Raw genomic sequence first — 17,134 nt, forward strand, 5'->3', positions numbered from 1 at the left:
ATCGGCAACTATTTATATGCCTGGCATGTTGTTGATGAAACAGCCAATTAACTAATGGTTTTATTACTTTACCTTTGTCTTTCCTTATTCTTTAGATAATGTTATTCACACATCGTCATGTTACCTAATTTGGTAATATTATTATAGCCCAGCCCCAGCCTATTTCTGAATTGGCAAATAAATGAACGGGAGAGGACAAAGACAGAGCAGGAGATGAAGATGAACAGGCCGTGCTAATTCTTTTCTGTTGCTCCTTTCACACTAGGTCATTTAATAAGGCTGGATGGCATTACTGCTGCAGGAAAAAGGAGAAGTGGAGGGAGGGAGGCTGTCAAGGTGGCTCGGAGTAATGAATCTTTATCCAGCTCTGATGATATCCATGTCCACTATGTATTTGACACGTTCTCTCTCTTGCCCTCTCAGCCACTTCGTAACTCCCTCAATCATTCTCTCTCCCGCACTCACCATGTCTTTGTGTGCACATGTGTGGGTGTTTGCAAGAGTTTTTCTGTCAGTGTGAGTAGTAGAAAAAAGGGAGCTCTTATTATGCTTTCTGTGTGTGTCGAAGTGCACGTGTGTGAGCGTGTGAGAGAGGGTTTCTGGTTTGTAAGTGGCTGTAATTCCTTTGTTGGTCTTCAACAAAGCCAGTCCTTGTGCTTGTGGAATTGGGGCAGTCTGATCCTAATGAGAAATCCCTGGTCAATCTTTCCAGCTCTTTTACTCTCACAGAATCTGAACTGCATATTTATGTATGAGTGTGTGTGTGTGTGTGTGTGTGTGTGTGTGTGTGTGTGTGTGTGTGTGTGTGTGTGTGTGTGTGTGTGAAAGTGAGAAAAAGAGGCCGATCACAGTGTTCAACCATCCAGTGGTGCTTAGTTTGCATTGTGTGGTGCTGAATTGTGACAAAATGAATTATCATATTCAAATCCCAACTTTCTTTTCAGCAATAAATCAGCAAGTTTAAAAGAGTTTTTTCCAGTCCCAGAATAGTTGTGTAATAAAAAATTCAACTCCTGGAATTAATATTCCCTCGTTCAGGGACCTCAGCTGATAGCATATAATAATGTTAACAATATTGGCTGTCATCTTGTGGGATCCCATAAAATGTACCAGCGTTTTGTTGCCACATATAGCTCTTAATATCACTTTCTCAAATGGAAACATACTGCGGTGCCCTTTGAAGTGGTGACAGAAATGATCTGTGAATGATTATATATTATATTATATAACACTGATATCATACTTTCATCCTTAGATCAGTCTTTAGCAGAAGTTTATTTGGAATCCACCTAAACATCAGTTGACCTATTGAGTAACACAACTTTATTTATACGCCTTTTGTTGACCATCAACATTATTTCACTGTTGAATAACATCCAAATCTCATTCAAACAGTGAAAGCTCTCAAGATTTTAATCAGGTAAAGTGAGTTTTGGCGAGCCAGTGGATGCAACTGATCTGCTAAAACAACACGAAAATACAATGTGAGGCAGTGAGAGTGACTAATGACCAATAACAGGGTGCAGAGACTGTAAAATCACTCCTGCAAATGAACTGCAAAGCAATGCAAGCACCAACTTTAAGCTATAATTTGGCACTACTCTTACCAAAGCATTGCTAGCCTGTGTATTTGCTACAGCTTGTTATCAGAATGACCCTTCGATTAAAGCCCTCAGGAGGTGCTTTAGAGCCAGGCCCTGAATGCCATCTGGTTTATAACAATTCTACCAGCAGAACAGTCCTGCCCTTGTTTTGTGTGTGTGTGTGTATGTGTGTGTGTGTGTGTGTGTTTGGGCTAGCGCTGCTAGGCATTTGGGCAGACAATAACATTCTAATCAGCTGAGTTAAGATAGGTGAAAGTAATAGCCATCAGTGGTTTTAGCATCTTTAGCCCTGTTAGCTTCATTAGTTAATCACAGCCACAGATGCTCTGTTGCAAACAAACCACTTGGGCCTTTCATTTGCCCCTCAGCTTCCAATCTCCTGTTTTCATGCCTCGTAGCTCCCCCAGGCCTCTGCCTAGCCTTGATATTCGGCAACATTCAAGGTCTGCTGATTGGCAGTCTTTATTTCTCTCAGAAACAGATTTGTGTTGTTGACCATTATTTGCAATTCCCTTGGCTAGAGTGACAGCAAGGATGATTTCTGATATGTCTTTCCATTTCTGTCGCTTCAACTTCCCAGACTCCACTGTTAAAAGATAATAAATATGCTAGACCTGCAAATTATAACGAGCAAATTTCTTCCTATTATATGGAATTGTTTGTCACAGATTTCATCAAGATAACGCACGGATTGTATCTTTACAGAAATTACAGATTTTCCTTTTAAACAATGCTATTTCTTGTTTGATCTAAATGTTTTAAGTTCAGTGTGATGACTGAAAGCAAAGGAGGAAGCAAATGTGCTAATGTGCTGCGTTCTTGGAAAAAGTTGCATTAAATGAACATTCACATTTCTGCCTTTTTTCTTGTACTTACTTCCTTTGCTTCTTCCACCAGGGCTGCCATGTTAAGACGGGGCAGTTGGCAGCAATCAAGGTCATGGATGTCACAGGGGTAAGACACACATACATGCACTTTGGCATTTGCTCACACACCCACACGTACCCACACACAGAATATCATCTCAAGTGATTATACCAGTGTTGGGCATGTCATCTAATTATGAGCGATGAGTCAGTGCTAGTGTGTGTGTGTGTACGTGCACGTGTGTTTGTCTGATGTGGCAGAGAGGAAATGAGGACAGGCCTATTGCCATGGTAATATTAGCTGGAAGTATTAGGACAGCAGTGTGGTCTCAGGCGTGTCTGTAAAGCAGGAGGGAATCTCAGCTATATTTAGAGAGCCTCCCTGTCAGCACTTAGCTGCCAGCAAAACAATAAAGCACTGCAGGAATTAAGCAACAATGGAAGTGATAAATGAATGAATCAGTCAATAAAATCCTGAATGAATGATTAAGGGAAAAGGGTGCAAGGTATATGAAGGATGAACAAAAGAGTAAAAAGGGGAAAAGAACAGATGTTAAAAATAAAGCATGAAGACATGACTAAAACTATATGAATGGCTGCATATGTGTAAATCTGTGGCAATAAATGAATGACCGTGTTAATTACTAATGACAATTAAATGGAAGCAAAAACCAAATTGATAACTTAATGATCTGCTGTTGTAGAAAAAAATCCGCTTAGTGAAACAAATGTCTTTGTTTTTTCACCAGTGAGCACTAAAAGGAATTAATCAAGGCACAATTTTCTGACGTTGTAAATAATAAGCAAGTCAATAAGTGACACATTCTTATAAACAACTGGCTTTGTGGCAGTAGCTCCCTGAAATGAAAGTAATTAAAAGTTAATGCTGTTATTGTGGATAATTTAGGGCCCAGCTGTGTGCTTTGCAACAACACTTTTCAGACTTTTAATGGATTCAAAATGAAAATCCATCAGCAGCTTCACTCTCTGTCCATATCACATTGAGCTATTTGATGGGTTGCAAATGGAGACTGTGGTCTAATTGCTTTTAATTTTTCTGTGTGGTAAAAGGATGAGGAAGAGGAGATTAAGGCAGAAATTAACATGCTGAAGAAGTACAGTCACCATCGGAACATCGCTACCTACTACGGAGCTTTCATCAAGAAAAATCCCCCTGGCATAGATGACCAGCTATGGGTACGGCATTATTTGAGTGTGTTTTGTTTTTTCTGTGTGTTTGGATGGTCATTCATGTGTGCATCACAGGAGGAGAGGATGACAGGTCTGGAAAAAGTCGCGGTCCATTTCTTGCTTTTCTGCTATATGAATGCATGCACTCATGCGTGCAGTGAACGTGGGTTTGTGTGAATTGGAAATGCATATATGGTATATATACTTAATGTATCAGTGAAAGCTATAAGCTATAAGTAGCTAAATCAATGTGAGGCTGGCTGGCTGCTGCTGCGATAAATCATCTGTTAACGCCATCTAAGGGAGCTCTCTCATCTCTAATCCCTCAGCATTCATCACACAACAGTTGGAGCAGACACACACAAACATATGTAGATACACAAAGCAGCCAAATGTATTGCCTCCATAATTCTCCCTGACTCAACATCGGCCCGTTTTTCCTCGAGTATGTTAGTGATCATAACAGTATCTTAGTGGGCTTTCACATGTGTCATCCTCATGCATTCCTGAGTGTGTTCCTTTGTGTGTCTGAATACATGGGGACAGCCATGAAGAGAGGAGTTCTGTTGTCTGTTCAGTCCAGCATGATGATGATGACGATGAGGCTTGAAGCGCAGCCAGAGCTGACCAACTGAACTTTTGCCTGCTACTCTCCACAGATGTAGAGAGGAGAGGAGAGAATAGACACATTGTGTTTGGGTCAAGAGATGGACTTGATTCATTCCTGTGATCTCATGACCCCATCGAGTCAGTTTATGCCTGTAGTTTCTGCAGTCTGTGTGGGGTGTGTGTTTGTAAGGAGTGACAGAGACAGAAAGTCTGCAACACTGTTGGCTGTTTGTGTCAGTGTGTGTGAGCTACACGTGTACTGCTCTATTACTAGAGCTGGTAAAGTGGGACATGGCTCTTTGATTGTATGCACATGTGTTAGTACTGGACTATAAATGTTATATGAACACATCAAAGAGAGTGTCGCCAAGGTTTTCTTACTTTCCAGCCAAAAATGTGATTCCTTAATCTCCACATGCACAGAATTACTTGGCTTTGCTACAGTTTCCTCCCAACAGGCTTGGAACTATTGATGCACATTTATTAATGACCTGACTGTATAATATTGGCTCTCTCGTACTTTGATAATAAGGAAAAAAGAAAAGTGTTATTGGTCAGTTAAGCAGAATACAGAAGAAAAGATTACATTCATAAGTAAACAATTGGTATTGGAGGTTGCTTTATGAGAGTTACTGGGTTAGAAAAGATAAAGACAAGGTCGCTTGCTTCCAGTCAGTAATTGACCTTGTATCTGCATATGTGTGCATGTGTGCATGTAGCTGGTCATGGAGTTCTGTGGAGCTGGCTCAGTGACAGACTTGATCAAGAACACCAAGGGCAACTCTCTGAAAGAGGAATGGACTGCTTACATCTGCAGAGAGATTCTCAGGGTAAGTAACCTTGTTGGCAGCTTTCTCTTTCAGAGAAATGAAATATTTTTTTTCTGGATTCTCTGATTTTGTTTGTTTTCTTTGTTCTCAAAGACTGATGCAAGAGCAAGTGAGCCTGCCGACAGTCATTGAAAACCGCATCAATCTGTCACTATAGTGGAAAATCAGAGAGTAATTTCAAAAGGGCTGATTCTTGAAAGGGCATAATCCAAACTGAAAAAACCCCACATTGTCTTAAACTCATAAAGTACGCACGGGGATAGTTATATGCGACAATTCTTGGTTCAAAACCTTTATACTTCTTTTAAATGACTGTGTGTTAAATTATCGATGCCCAGCCTGTTATTTGAGAGCAATCAGACGCTGATTGGTTTCTATGATGTCTCTGTTATGAACTGTTCTTCTTGGGAAATAGTACCCATTCTACCACATCTTGTCTCTGCTATCTGTTATGGTACGTTTTAGCTGCCGAGGGCTGATGTCTCCAACAGAAAACAGCAGTATCACTGCATCTTGTCAGTTAAGCACAGTGCTGCTCTGAACAATGATTTCTTTTTATTCACTTTTTTTCTTTCTTTTTTTTCCCAACCCTCATTTCTCGCCTCATGTTGTGTTTTCTGTTTTCGCTCTTTCTGCTGCCTCTGCCCCGTCACATTTTTTTCTTTCTTCTTCTTTCATCCCTCAGTGCTTTTAACATTTTTTCCCCGCAGTTTCTACCAATTTCTCCATCTTACAGCTTGATTTCAAATCAATGCAACAATGCAACTTTTTAGAAGTACAGATCACGTTTAGTTCCATAGCTCTAACCCAAGAGCTGATAGTCTTGCTCAAGGACACTTCCTTTTGGAAATGAGTGTTTTATGTAATAATTGTCACGATTTGGCTCATTGTTACAGAGCTTTCCTTCACTTTGTGTCTCTGTCATTGTCTGCAGGGTCTGACTCATCTCCATCAGCACAAGGTCATCCACAGAGACATCAAGGGACAGAACGTCCTGCTGACTGAGAATGCAGAGGTCAAGCTAGGTCAGTCTGTCATCTAACTCCACTTCACAAAACTGCTTCAGGATTGGGAGGGCAGTATGGAGTATAAAGTTTCAGATGGTTCAGATGTGTGTGTGTGTGTGTGTGTCTTTGTCTTTCCTGCTTCTTTTATGCTGGATGCCAAATTACAAAACCGTTTGTAGCTCTGCCACTGTCCATGATGCAAACTGCTGAAGACATGACTTGCTCTCTCTCTTATTAAAACCAAGATGGGATCTGTATGTGTGCATTTGTAAACTGGGCTATCTATTGTAGGGTATGTTCTCTCTCATGGAATTCAGTAAAGCTCACTGGTTTTGTCTGTGTGTGTATTTGTGTCATGACTTTCTAGTGGACTTTGGGGTTTCAGCCCAGTTGGACAGAACAGTAGGAAGGAGAAACACATTTATTGGGACACCATATTGGATGGCGCCAGAGGTTATTGCCTGTGACGAGAACCCTGAGGCCACATATGACTTCAAGGTGATTTTTCAATCACCTTTCCTCTAAAGATTCGTAAACCCACTAAGGATTTCGATGACTTGTGCTATTTGTGTTTCTTTTGCAGAGTGATTTATGGTCACTGGGAATCACCGCAATAGAGATGGCTGAGGGAGCACCACGTACGTACCCAAAGAATAACCTATGTCTCTGTTACACATCATTTCTTAGTGCTTCCACAGTAGATCACTGTAATCAGGAGTCAGATCATTATTCAGTCCAGGATACTCCAACCCATTTTAAGTCATAATTTTAACGAAGGCAAAGGAGTGGATATAAAATCATGTGTCACATTGTTGGGCCGCTGCCCAGAGTTTGGTCTGTTATGCGTTATTTTCCTCTTTGAGGTATTTGAACACAGTTGTCATCATTAAGGTGACAGGCCTTGTATCCACCCTTCAGTTAATTTTGGTTCAGTAAAAAATAACTTATTTTCAAGCTACAGTTTATAACTGATCACAATCTGCAGAAAGGACCTAATTTTGTTTTGATATAGTTGAGCGATTATTAGCATGCTGGCTCTGACTATATGCCATGATAATGTTTAATACAAATACCTAAAAGCATTCGCATCTCTCTTATTTTGAACCTTTAGCACTCTGTGACATGCATCCAATGAGAGCCCTCTTCCTCATTCCACGCAACCCTGCCCCCAGACTCAAGTCAAAGAAGTGGTGAGTGTGTATCACATAATTGCAGTTCGTGTTTGCAGATACTTCAGAGCAGCAGTGCCAGTAGCAGAGAAACAGCGAAAGGTTTTTTTTTTTTTTCATTTTTGCTGAGACGTGTGTGTACGTGTGTTCAGGTCAAAGAAGTTCCAGTCATTCATAGAGAGCTGTCTAGTAAAGAGCCACAGCCAGAGACCCAGCACAGAGCAGCTCCTCAAACACCCATTCATCAAGGACCTGCCCAATGAGAGGCAAATTCGCATCCAGCTGAAGGATCACATCGACCGCACCAAGAAGAAGAGAGGAGAGAGGGGTGAGCGACAAACTGTGTTGTAGATGTGTGCATGTTTGGATTCTGCATGCAGACAACAAAGTGAAAGTTATGCTTACACTAATTGGAGTGACATACTAGGATATTAAAATGTTTTCTCTGAATTATGCCCCACTGTGACTCATCCCTCCAAGCTGTAGTTTCTATTCATTTGGACACACCTGTGCTTTCTAGTATTTTCAAAGTGTAATTCTTGGCACATGCTCCAAATATATTTTGGCACAAGTAGTTAAGATCAATAAAGATTTGGTTATCTTGCTTTATTTTTAATTGAGCATTACTTCAGGCGTAACTAAACGTCAGACTTAACCTGCCATCTTGGTTCCTTAGCTGATGACAACATGTCAGTGCCAGCACACATACGCTGATAGGTTAGCTGATACATCCTATCATCCTATTGGCAAATCTTTTAAATAACACACTATTTAACTTGTTTTAGCCTGGATACAGTCATGTTTGCCACTACAAGCTGCTTTTCAGCCTGGCCTCCCTCTGATTCTACATTTTAATAAATGCAGTGAACCACATGTTGGTTGAAACTGACAGCCCTGCTTAAGCGAGTCTCACTACTGGTTTCCATATATGTGGGAAGGGTGGGGTGGCTTCAAGTTATTAGTATCAAAAATAAACTACTAGAGATGGAAATAGCAATCTTTCTTTGACCAAAGTTGTTGTAAGTGAAATGTGAAGCAGCAGTATAGTGCGTTCACATGGACTTATTACATGTCTATTATGCCTAGTAAGTAAAAAGAAATCAGGCTCATTTGACTGCAGCACAATGAACACCGCCACTAATATAGACCAGTAACAGCAAGATTTAAGCATATTAAATCTTTCCAGCTGAAAAACAGCAAGCACACAGATTTAGTGTATGACTGAGATACTTTCTCAGAGATACGCAGTCACATTATGAATAATGTTTCACTTTAAGGATGAGCTGTTAAACACTTTCAGACAAATGCACAAATTCTCACTTATGCCGTTGATTTCATGGTTTTCAACAAGGCAGAAAATAAAAGTGACAGACTTCCATTAAACTCCATTATGACACAAACACACACTGGCGAGTGTCGGAGTGATAGACTGGCACTCGCATAAAGTACTGCACCAGAAAGAACGACATTAACCGCTTCAGGAAACAACACACTGCAGAGCGGACGTCGGGATGATGTATCGAAATATCTTGCCATTGTAGAGGCTGTGACTTCTCCAGCTGTCACTTTGTCACATTCAGAGGACCAGTCCATGTGCATGCGTCTGAGGAAGAGCTGGGCCTTTTATATGACTGCTGTTTTTTAAGGCCCTTTTTGACTGAAGGAGCTCTGAGCTAATGTTCTCCACCCCACCGCACACAGTAAAATGACAATTTATACTCTTATTCAGTGGCTAAGAGAATGTGCCTTGAAGTGACGATGATCTGGGAATGGCAAAAACGTGAGCAATTTGTTATGAACAGAGGTAGTTAAAGTGAAAAATTCAGAACGTGAAGTGCCTTTGCTCTGTGCTGCTTATTACCTTACTAAGGTTTTATTGTTTTTACTCTTTGCTGCTTCTTTTTTATTCATTCTTACTTGCCTCACTCTATCTCCCTGCCTACCAGATGAAACAGAATATGAGTATAGTGGCAGTGAAGAGGAGGATGAAGACAGAGACAGTTGTGACCCGAGGTCAGTGTTTTTACAAATGCGCAGATATGAACATTAACATGTTCTGCCCAACTTCACCCAACATAGACTTAGTCTTTTTCACTGTCCACCTTTCCAGCTCCATCATCAACATCCCCGGGGAGTCAACCCTGAGGCGAGACTTCCTGCGCCTACAGCTCGCCAATAAGGAGCGTTCAGAGGCCCAACGGCGGCAACAGCTGGAGCAACAGCAGAATGAGGAGCACAAGCGCTTACTGTTGGCTGAGAGACAGAAACGCATCGAAGAGCAAAAGGAGCAGAGGAGGCGACTGGAAGAAGTAAGAGAGAATGAAGTGAAGGCAAGGCTTTGAAAGTATACTGTAGCTTTTCAAACAACAAAAGCTACAAAGATACACATGCATAAAAATTTTAAACTACAAAATATAGTAGGTCATAAACCAACAAAAAAAGAAGGAGAAGAAGAAAAAAAACGATCCAAAATTCATTGGAAAGTCTAAGGAATGTCAGCTTTTAATTGTTCTTGTTTTGCAGCATCTGTTAATCAGACACTGTTAGTCAGTGTCCAGTTTAATTACAAACAGAATGCAAAAACTTGTTTGGATATTTGCATATAAATGGTAATAATCAATGCTTATCAATACCCATCACTGAAGTTTTCCAAAACAGGATTTCAAAGGGACTGAAAATGATTGAAGGCCAGTCTCTTCGTAATATTTAATGGCTTCTGTTTCAATGGATGCTTCTCTTGTTTCATGGCTCCTCCACTAGCTGGATGAAAGAACAATGATGTGTTAAGTCCAAGCCTAGCTGTCTGACAGCTATACTTACAAATTGTGAACAATTATCAACTTTTGTGGGAGTTACCCATCTGGGAACGACCTCTATCAACAGTGCTTTTGCTATGACATCTTTGTTTCATGTTGCGAAGGCCTCCACCCAGATATAACGTCTCAGCCATAATAAGACAATATTTCTTACCAACACTGGGAGCGAGCTTTATGAAATCAGTCGTGACAGGTTTAAATAGTGTGGCTCTGGGTGTGCCACTTGGAGCGGTTTTATGAATGTATTGCTGGGGCATGCGTGCAAATATTGAAATTTTGAAGATATGCTACAAACTGAATGAGTACACAAAAATGGCAAAAATGCTATTTATTAAATCAAACGTGAATATAGAACTACTTGGAAGTGGTGCAAATAGAGTAGTTGGTTTAATTACAACCTTTGGGCCCCACCTCAGCTGAATTACATTTATCTACAGAAAATATGTAAGCATGTTACCATCAATAACCTAGTTTACTTATTAGCAATACATCTGACAAAGTCAGGTATTTTTTTCTAAATTAACAGTCACCACAAATTAACATCACTACTATGTAAATAATGTTTCTAATTGAACCATTTTCAATAATGTTTGTGTCCTCTGTCAAATAGTTTATTATCTATAGGAAAGAATATTTGGTTCCACATATTTAAATTTGCAAAACACAATTTTGGTAGAGAAAGAATGACATTTATACACACACTTACACAGACACAGTCAGAGCTTGTTCCCCAATGTCCCTTTCTTAGTTCCAGAGAGCAGGCTTACAGAAGGAAATCCTTAGCCCATAATCTGTGTGCTCTCTGTGGGTTTCTCCAAGGATTTGCCTTCCAATGCACCTCTAAGCACCATGACTAGACTTAACTTACATGAACCCACCACTTCAATGGTGTCTGTGTCTTTGTACGCGTGACCAAATACACACATTAGTTAGAATTTGAGCCCGCATATGTTTGTATACTCATTTCCTGTGTTATTATCCTAGAAGTTGTAACACGTACCCAAAAAAAGTGTGCCAAACAAACATGATTTCCTGATTTGTGTTCACTGTGATGATCCTTAATCTTTGTGCGTTCCTGCTTTCCTGACAACAGCAACAGCAGCGTGAGCGTGAGCTGAGGAAACAGCAAGAGAGGGAACAGAGAAGACGTTATGAGGAAATGGAGCAGCTCCGTAGAGAAGAGGAGAGGAGGCATGCAGAAAGAGAACAGGTCCATACTTGTACTGCAAAACATGTATTTGTCGTGCGAAAATGTAATGCAACAGATATGTGAACCACGATGTTGGGAGTTAGCCTAGAATTCCTCAAACTAATTACACATTGGTATAATACAGTTACATAATAGGAAAGGACATTTCTTTCTTTATTTGTACATTTGTAATGCTGTTTTAAATTAATCTTTATTTTTAATCTGGCTTCATCACTTGCTAATATAAAATTATATAATTATATATAGAAGCTCAATGTTTGAGTCATGAATCAAAATTAAAAGTGCAGAACTAAAAGCACTGTTACATTACACAGAGGTTGCTTAAAGCCTTGGTGGAAACTCATCCCCGGAGTTTCTTTCTCTAAATCCACAGCTTGTCCCTCAGTGTTTTGTTTTTCTTCAGTATTTGTTATGTCAAAATTAATATTTATTTTTTTCTAGCTTCATCAGCTGCATGCCATTGTTTTGATAAAAAACCTCAAAAAGTAAAAGTATAGAACATAAAAGCACTAAAAGTTGTTACATTGGATAGAGGTGCCAAAAACCTTGGTGGAAACTCTAAATCCACGGCTTGTTTGTGTGGCAAAAATATAAATATTGCATAACAAAATTGTAGAGCCCCTCCCATGAGATATTACTTTGCACCTTTTTTTTAGAATGCAAAGAAAGCTGTTGCGGCATTTTCAGCATAGAAATTTTTGCAGCGTTATAGGGATGGACAATTTTAGAGTTTTTTATAGATGCATGCAGTTTGATTGTTCTGTATCTTTCCTCTTACTTGTCTCTTTCTCTCTTTTAACATCTTTTTCTCTTGTCCTCTCTGTGAACCTGAACTGCAGTTCAGCCTTGTATTTTTTGTCTATCCTACTCAATGTTTATCACTCTGCTGCTCTCCCGCCACGCTTCTCAAGTCTTTTGAAAAGATAACTTCAATCTCTTTTTTTTCTCATTTTCCCTTTGTAACACATTAAAATTGTTTGAGGATATAATATCTTTTATTATTATCTTTTCTCCTCATTGAAAAGAACCACAGGAGATTATATTCTCTATTCTATTCTGTTCCCCCCTTTCTGTCTTTAGCTTTCTTCTCTGCCTGTATATAAATGTTCAGATCTCCAGATTTTTCTCTCAATCTATTTCTATCTCCTTGTGCCGTCGTGCTGCTCAGGAGTATATCCGTAGACAGCTGGAAGAGGAACAGAGGCAGTTAGAGATTCTCCAGCAGCAGCTACTGCAGGAACAGGCATTACTGCTGGTAACCACAGCCCTCCCACGTGCTACAACTGCTCCCCAACTGTGCTGTGTGATCCCTGTCCCCACTGCATGCACCTGAATGGAATATATATTCTTTGGCCTATTAGCTACGGATTTGAGCAAAAACATTTTCCTCTGAAATTGATTCGGATCACTGAACGCATGTGCAGTATCATTTAGTTGGCTGGATCTCAAAGGATTTTACAGAAAAAAAGACTTCTGTTTTGACTGCCCTGTTATGTCATGCAAAGAAAATGTAGGACACTGTTGTTTTCCTCAGTGCCCTGCTCTTTTTTTAAGAGTATTTCCTTTTAGTATTTGTATACTGCATCACTCATTCACTTTAGAGCTAAAAATTGAAGACTGACAAGTTTGAAAGGAAACCTTTTGAGATCCAAAGGCCACAAAAATGACCCTAGTGCCAAAATCCAGTGCTGTGCTATGTCATTATTCTTGTGCCCATCGCTCCAATACTTACATTCCTCTTCCCTGTTTTTCCTGCAGATTTTGTTTGGTTTTTTGCCAGAGCTATATGTAGAAAGTCTGTTTGTGTTCCATATTGGGTTAATCCAATGGTCAGTTTGTATGTTTGTCAGGTCTGTTATGTGAATGCATGACTCAAATCTGACACTATGTGGAAGACTGTGTCACACAAAAAGTATTTTCAAATACAATCAAAAGGGAAATATTGTGTATGGACTTTCCTCCCATTTATTCAAGCCATTCTGAACCCTTAAATTCTGCACATGTAGGGAGGGATAATGATCATTAGAATACGCATCCACTGTTTTTCTACCTGACTTTATAAATGCACTGAAAGTTCCGTAATACCTATTGACCTAAATTTTGTGTCGATATCTACTGGTACCTCATCTGCCTCAGCCCTTTTCCCTTGTGCTAATTTGTCTTTGTGTCTTTGCTCCCATATAAAATAGTTTCCTCTTTTTTGTTTCTCATCTCTTTCCTTCTTGCCATTCACCCTCTACCTTTCTTTCTTCAGGAGTACAAGCGCAAGCAGATTGAGGAGCAGCGGCAGGCAGAGCGGCTACAGAGGCAGCTCCAGCAGGAGAGAGCCTACCTGGTGTCTTTACAGCAGCAGCAGCAACAACAGCAGCAGCAGCAGCAGGAGGGAAGACAAGCAGAGAAGAAACCGCTTTACCACTATAAGGATGTCGTTAATCCTAACGACAAGCCTGCCTGGGCTAAAGAGGTAATATACATGGCATGCAAAGCTATGCATGGTCTTTTGAACTTGCTTGTCTTCCATGAAGAAAGGTTCTGAGCACCAGGTCTGTGTACTAAATGTTTTTATGCTGATGTCAATAATGTATTTAAAGTGAACCTCAACCAGTTGCCTTCTTGCATTGTGGTTATCTTATTTAGCAGGTTGTACTAGAAGCAGGAACTTTGTGAGGAGAGTAGTGGAGAAACTTTGCTTTTTGAATCGAAACACCCTTTTAAAATGAATTCTGTTTCTTTAATAATTACGCTGTGAAGTGTGCTTTGTGTGTGTCTGTGTTGCTTAATGTCCTCTGACTGTGACCCCTAGGTCCCGAAGCAGCAGCAGCATGCTCATGGTAACCCACCTCGTTCCCGCCTTCGACATCATCAGTCATTCAACCAGCCTCAAACTTCTAGCTCTCACAGCCAATCTAGACCTCAGGCGCCTAAGCGTACTCTGTCTCATTCTCCCCAGCTTCTCTCCAGCCAGCTTCCCCATATATGTATTTCAGTAGACCCTGGTGAACCCCTAGATCCAGAGTTGAAGCTGGAGATAAGCCAGCAGGTCAAAGAACTTAGAGCTCAGAAACACAATCGAAGGGGGCGTAGCCCAGGGTATGTCCTAGAGCACAGTAAGTCTGTTGACCAAGGGCTCAATAAAGGTCCTGTCAAGAGCCCCAAACAAGGCTTGTGTTATCTACCAGAGCCTAGCAGTCAAAATGGGAAGCGTAGAGATAGATGTCTATCTGTCACAAGTCAGCCAACCATTAAGGAGCTAATGTCTCAAGAGTCACAGCTTAAGGCTCGACCTCATCCGATATCTCCAGGACAGACCCAGAATCCCACGCCTTCCAAACCCGTGTCCTTAATGGTTAGTGCCCATCGACGTGGCAGGTCACACTCACCCTGCAATAGAATAGATGTAGACATAGAGCTTTATAATCCGGGAGGATGGCACAAATCGTTGAGGCAAAGCGTGAGCCATGACAGCCTTACAATGCACTTGGACTCAAAGGCAGTTGACCAAACTGACCTACTCTCTCAGTCCTTCCCTGCAAATGCTCTCTGTTCTGCCCTATCTAAACACAGGAACTCCTACTCACCTGCTCCCAGCAGTAGCAATCTTCTCCAAGTCCCTGATAACAATCACTTACTTTCCCCTCTTTCCGATAGGGGCATGACCTCTGAGACATGGAGGGAACATGCAATTAGAGGTAGTTCCTCTATGTGTGATCTTAGTGCTTCTGCCCCTGCAGGGTTACTAAAAAGAAGCATGAATAATATTATTTCAATGAGTTCAAACTCTCCATCCCCTTGGTTGTGCCTTTCTCCTCGCAACTCTTCTCAAATTTTCCGCACACAGTCCTCCACATCCTTAGTGTCGCCGTCCACATCCCCAGTATCGCCATCCAGCAGTTTCTTCTCTCCTCCATTCTCCCCTGAGAGCCCTGGGTTCAACACAGAATCTCCTTATTACCCCACCTTAGTCTTGCCTAACCAAACGTCATTTCCTAACAGTTCACCTCACTGCTCCCCACAAGGCTCTCCCTTTGGATCCCAATCCCAGATCGCCAGGTCTGTTGGAGCAACAGAGTGCTAGACTCTGCTCCAGCACATGTATATAAGACCACACACACACACACGCACACACACGCACGCGCACTTGTACTTCTATATTTGTGATTACATAAATGCTCCACTCTACTCATTTTAACTACTGGAGCATATCAAGTTTTTGTATTACTTCTATGGCTCAGATATGACCTTGATAAATTTCTAAAACACTGCTTGACATAACAGTCAAAAGTACCAAATTTCCCACAAAGACAGAGGTACAATTGGATACATGCAGAATGTTCATACTCAAGCATACAGACAGTAAAAGGTACATTTCCACTTTTGTCCCTATAAAGCTTATATATATATTCTTCTTACTGTTAGTAACACATTTAATTATTCATTTTATATAGCTCGTATTATTTATGGGCTTAAGATCAAGGGGAGAGGTGCCTGTGTTCAGTTATAGTTTAATACCACTTTGTAGATACAGTAGGCTAGTTAGCTAGACCACTCATTCCCCCCTGCCTGCCCCCTCAATGCCCCTGCCACCCAGTTTCCCAGAGGGCACCGTGATGAGCCTACTTCTAGATATCTTGGATTTGATGGCATCAGGGAAAACCCACCCATCTCATCTTCCAGTTAGGTCAGTCAACCAGTAAATCATATCCTAGCCTGGTGATGGGTGCTGGCCAAGTGGTGGTGGGATCCTTTTAATAAACCCGAGATGCCTTTCTGGCGACCTATTCTTCTTCCTCATCTCATACAGTATTTTTTTCTGTATGTAGATGCAACATTGCCAACAGCTAACCTCCAATATTCTCTTCTCTCTGTAATAGAAAGAGTTTTTGGGTGGTAAACTTATGACAAACACAAAAAAATGAAATATGCACTACCCAAAAGGTTTTTCTTCATCTTTTTCTAATCTCTCTTTTCTTGTTGTTTAGTCAATATACTAACCTTGATTACACTCCACAGATCAAACTTCGATCTCAGCAGTACTTCGCCTAAACCACTGAATGTTTTTCTTTCAGTTATTTGCAGACTGTTTGTCTAAATCTGATTCCATCATCCGTAGTTGCATTTCATTCAAGGAACTAACAAAAGCTGTTTGATGCTGTAGATGTCAAAGTTGCAACGTTGTAGTTGACCTTGTAGCAGGCACCTAACAGATTTGAGGAATGGCTCGGTATCGCATAGTTGTTTTGAACCAGGTCATAATCTGAAATAATCCTGCTAGATTATGTGAGCTCCTGTGGATTTAGAGAAAGCTTTTAAAGAGAAAGGCACTCTTGTTTACCTTGGGGCTGTTGAAACTAGAACCCGCTGAGCCATCACTCAACCCTGAAACTACAGATGGGTAGAGTGTTTAGAGTGGAAAAGTGTGATTTTGGCAGCTGGGCGTATCCCTTGGAACATTCTCCTATTGCACAGCAGATAATCTGATAATCAGATTACACTGGCAAGAGGAGCTTCCTGCCCCTTTCACACACAGATCTATTTACTTTGACACACGTGAGCACAGTTCAGTGGAAACGGACTGGAATGACACAAACACTTCAACATTGCGTTGTGCTTACGTGGTTCTTTTATTCTGTTTTGAATGTGGCATCTGATAAAGCAGATTAGAAGCTATACTTAAACTTTCACTACAGCCATCAGACACTCTTACTCCTCAACATGGAGAAACGACACCACAAACAACTTAATTGAGACATAAATTAGTCAGGCGCCCAATCTGTTTGTGAATAAAAAACCTATTCTTTGTGCAAAACAAAATCTTTGTGTTATTGTTGGCCT

At 40.7% G+C, this 17,134-nt stretch overlaps 1 protein-coding gene across 5 annotated transcripts in view; it reads left to right on the forward strand.

Annotated features, from left to right (window-relative positions):
* LOC147306968 (traf2 and NCK-interacting protein kinase-like) overlaps window positions 1-17,134 on the forward strand; it is a 59,648-nt gene that overhangs the window by 28,569 nt on the left and 13,945 nt on the right. For 2 of the 5 annotated variants that reach the window (XM_086275266.1, XM_086275267.1), the window contains exons 3-15: window positions 2,502-2,558; window positions 3,542-3,667; window positions 4,990-5,100; window positions 6,035-6,125; window positions 6,475-6,605; window positions 6,691-6,745; window positions 7,219-7,297; window positions 7,429-7,604; window positions 9,223-9,289; window positions 9,387-9,585; window positions 11,186-11,302; window positions 12,471-12,557; window positions 13,557-13,766. In XM_086275266.1, the coding sequence (XP_086131392.1) occupies window positions 2,502-2,558; window positions 3,542-3,667; window positions 4,990-5,100; window positions 6,035-6,125; window positions 6,475-6,605; window positions 6,691-6,745; window positions 7,219-7,297; window positions 7,429-7,604; window positions 9,223-9,289; window positions 9,387-9,585; window positions 11,186-11,302; window positions 12,471-12,557; window positions 13,557-13,766 (1,506 nt within the window). Of the gene's footprint in view, window positions 1-2,501; window positions 2,559-3,541; window positions 3,668-4,989; window positions 5,101-6,034; window positions 6,126-6,474; window positions 6,606-6,690; window positions 6,746-7,218; window positions 7,298-7,428; window positions 7,605-9,222; window positions 9,290-9,386; window positions 9,586-11,185; window positions 11,303-12,470; window positions 12,558-13,556; window positions 13,767-14,105; window positions 14,649-17,134 lie in introns of all 5 variants that reach the window. The other 3 variants (XM_086275268.1, XM_086275270.1, XM_086275269.1) reach the window with 2 other exon arrangements.

The sequence above is a fragment of the Aulonocara sp. 'chitande type north' Nkhata Bay genome, linkage group LG19 (genome assembly GCF_057382095.1).
Source record: "Aulonocara sp. 'chitande type north' Nkhata Bay isolate Kocher_YH1m ecotype deep benthic linkage group LG19, A_spYH_male_GT1.1, whole genome shotgun sequence".
NCBI classification, from domain to species: Eukaryota; Metazoa; Chordata; class Actinopteri; order Cichliformes; family Cichlidae; genus Aulonocara; species Aulonocara sp. 'chitande type north' Nkhata Bay.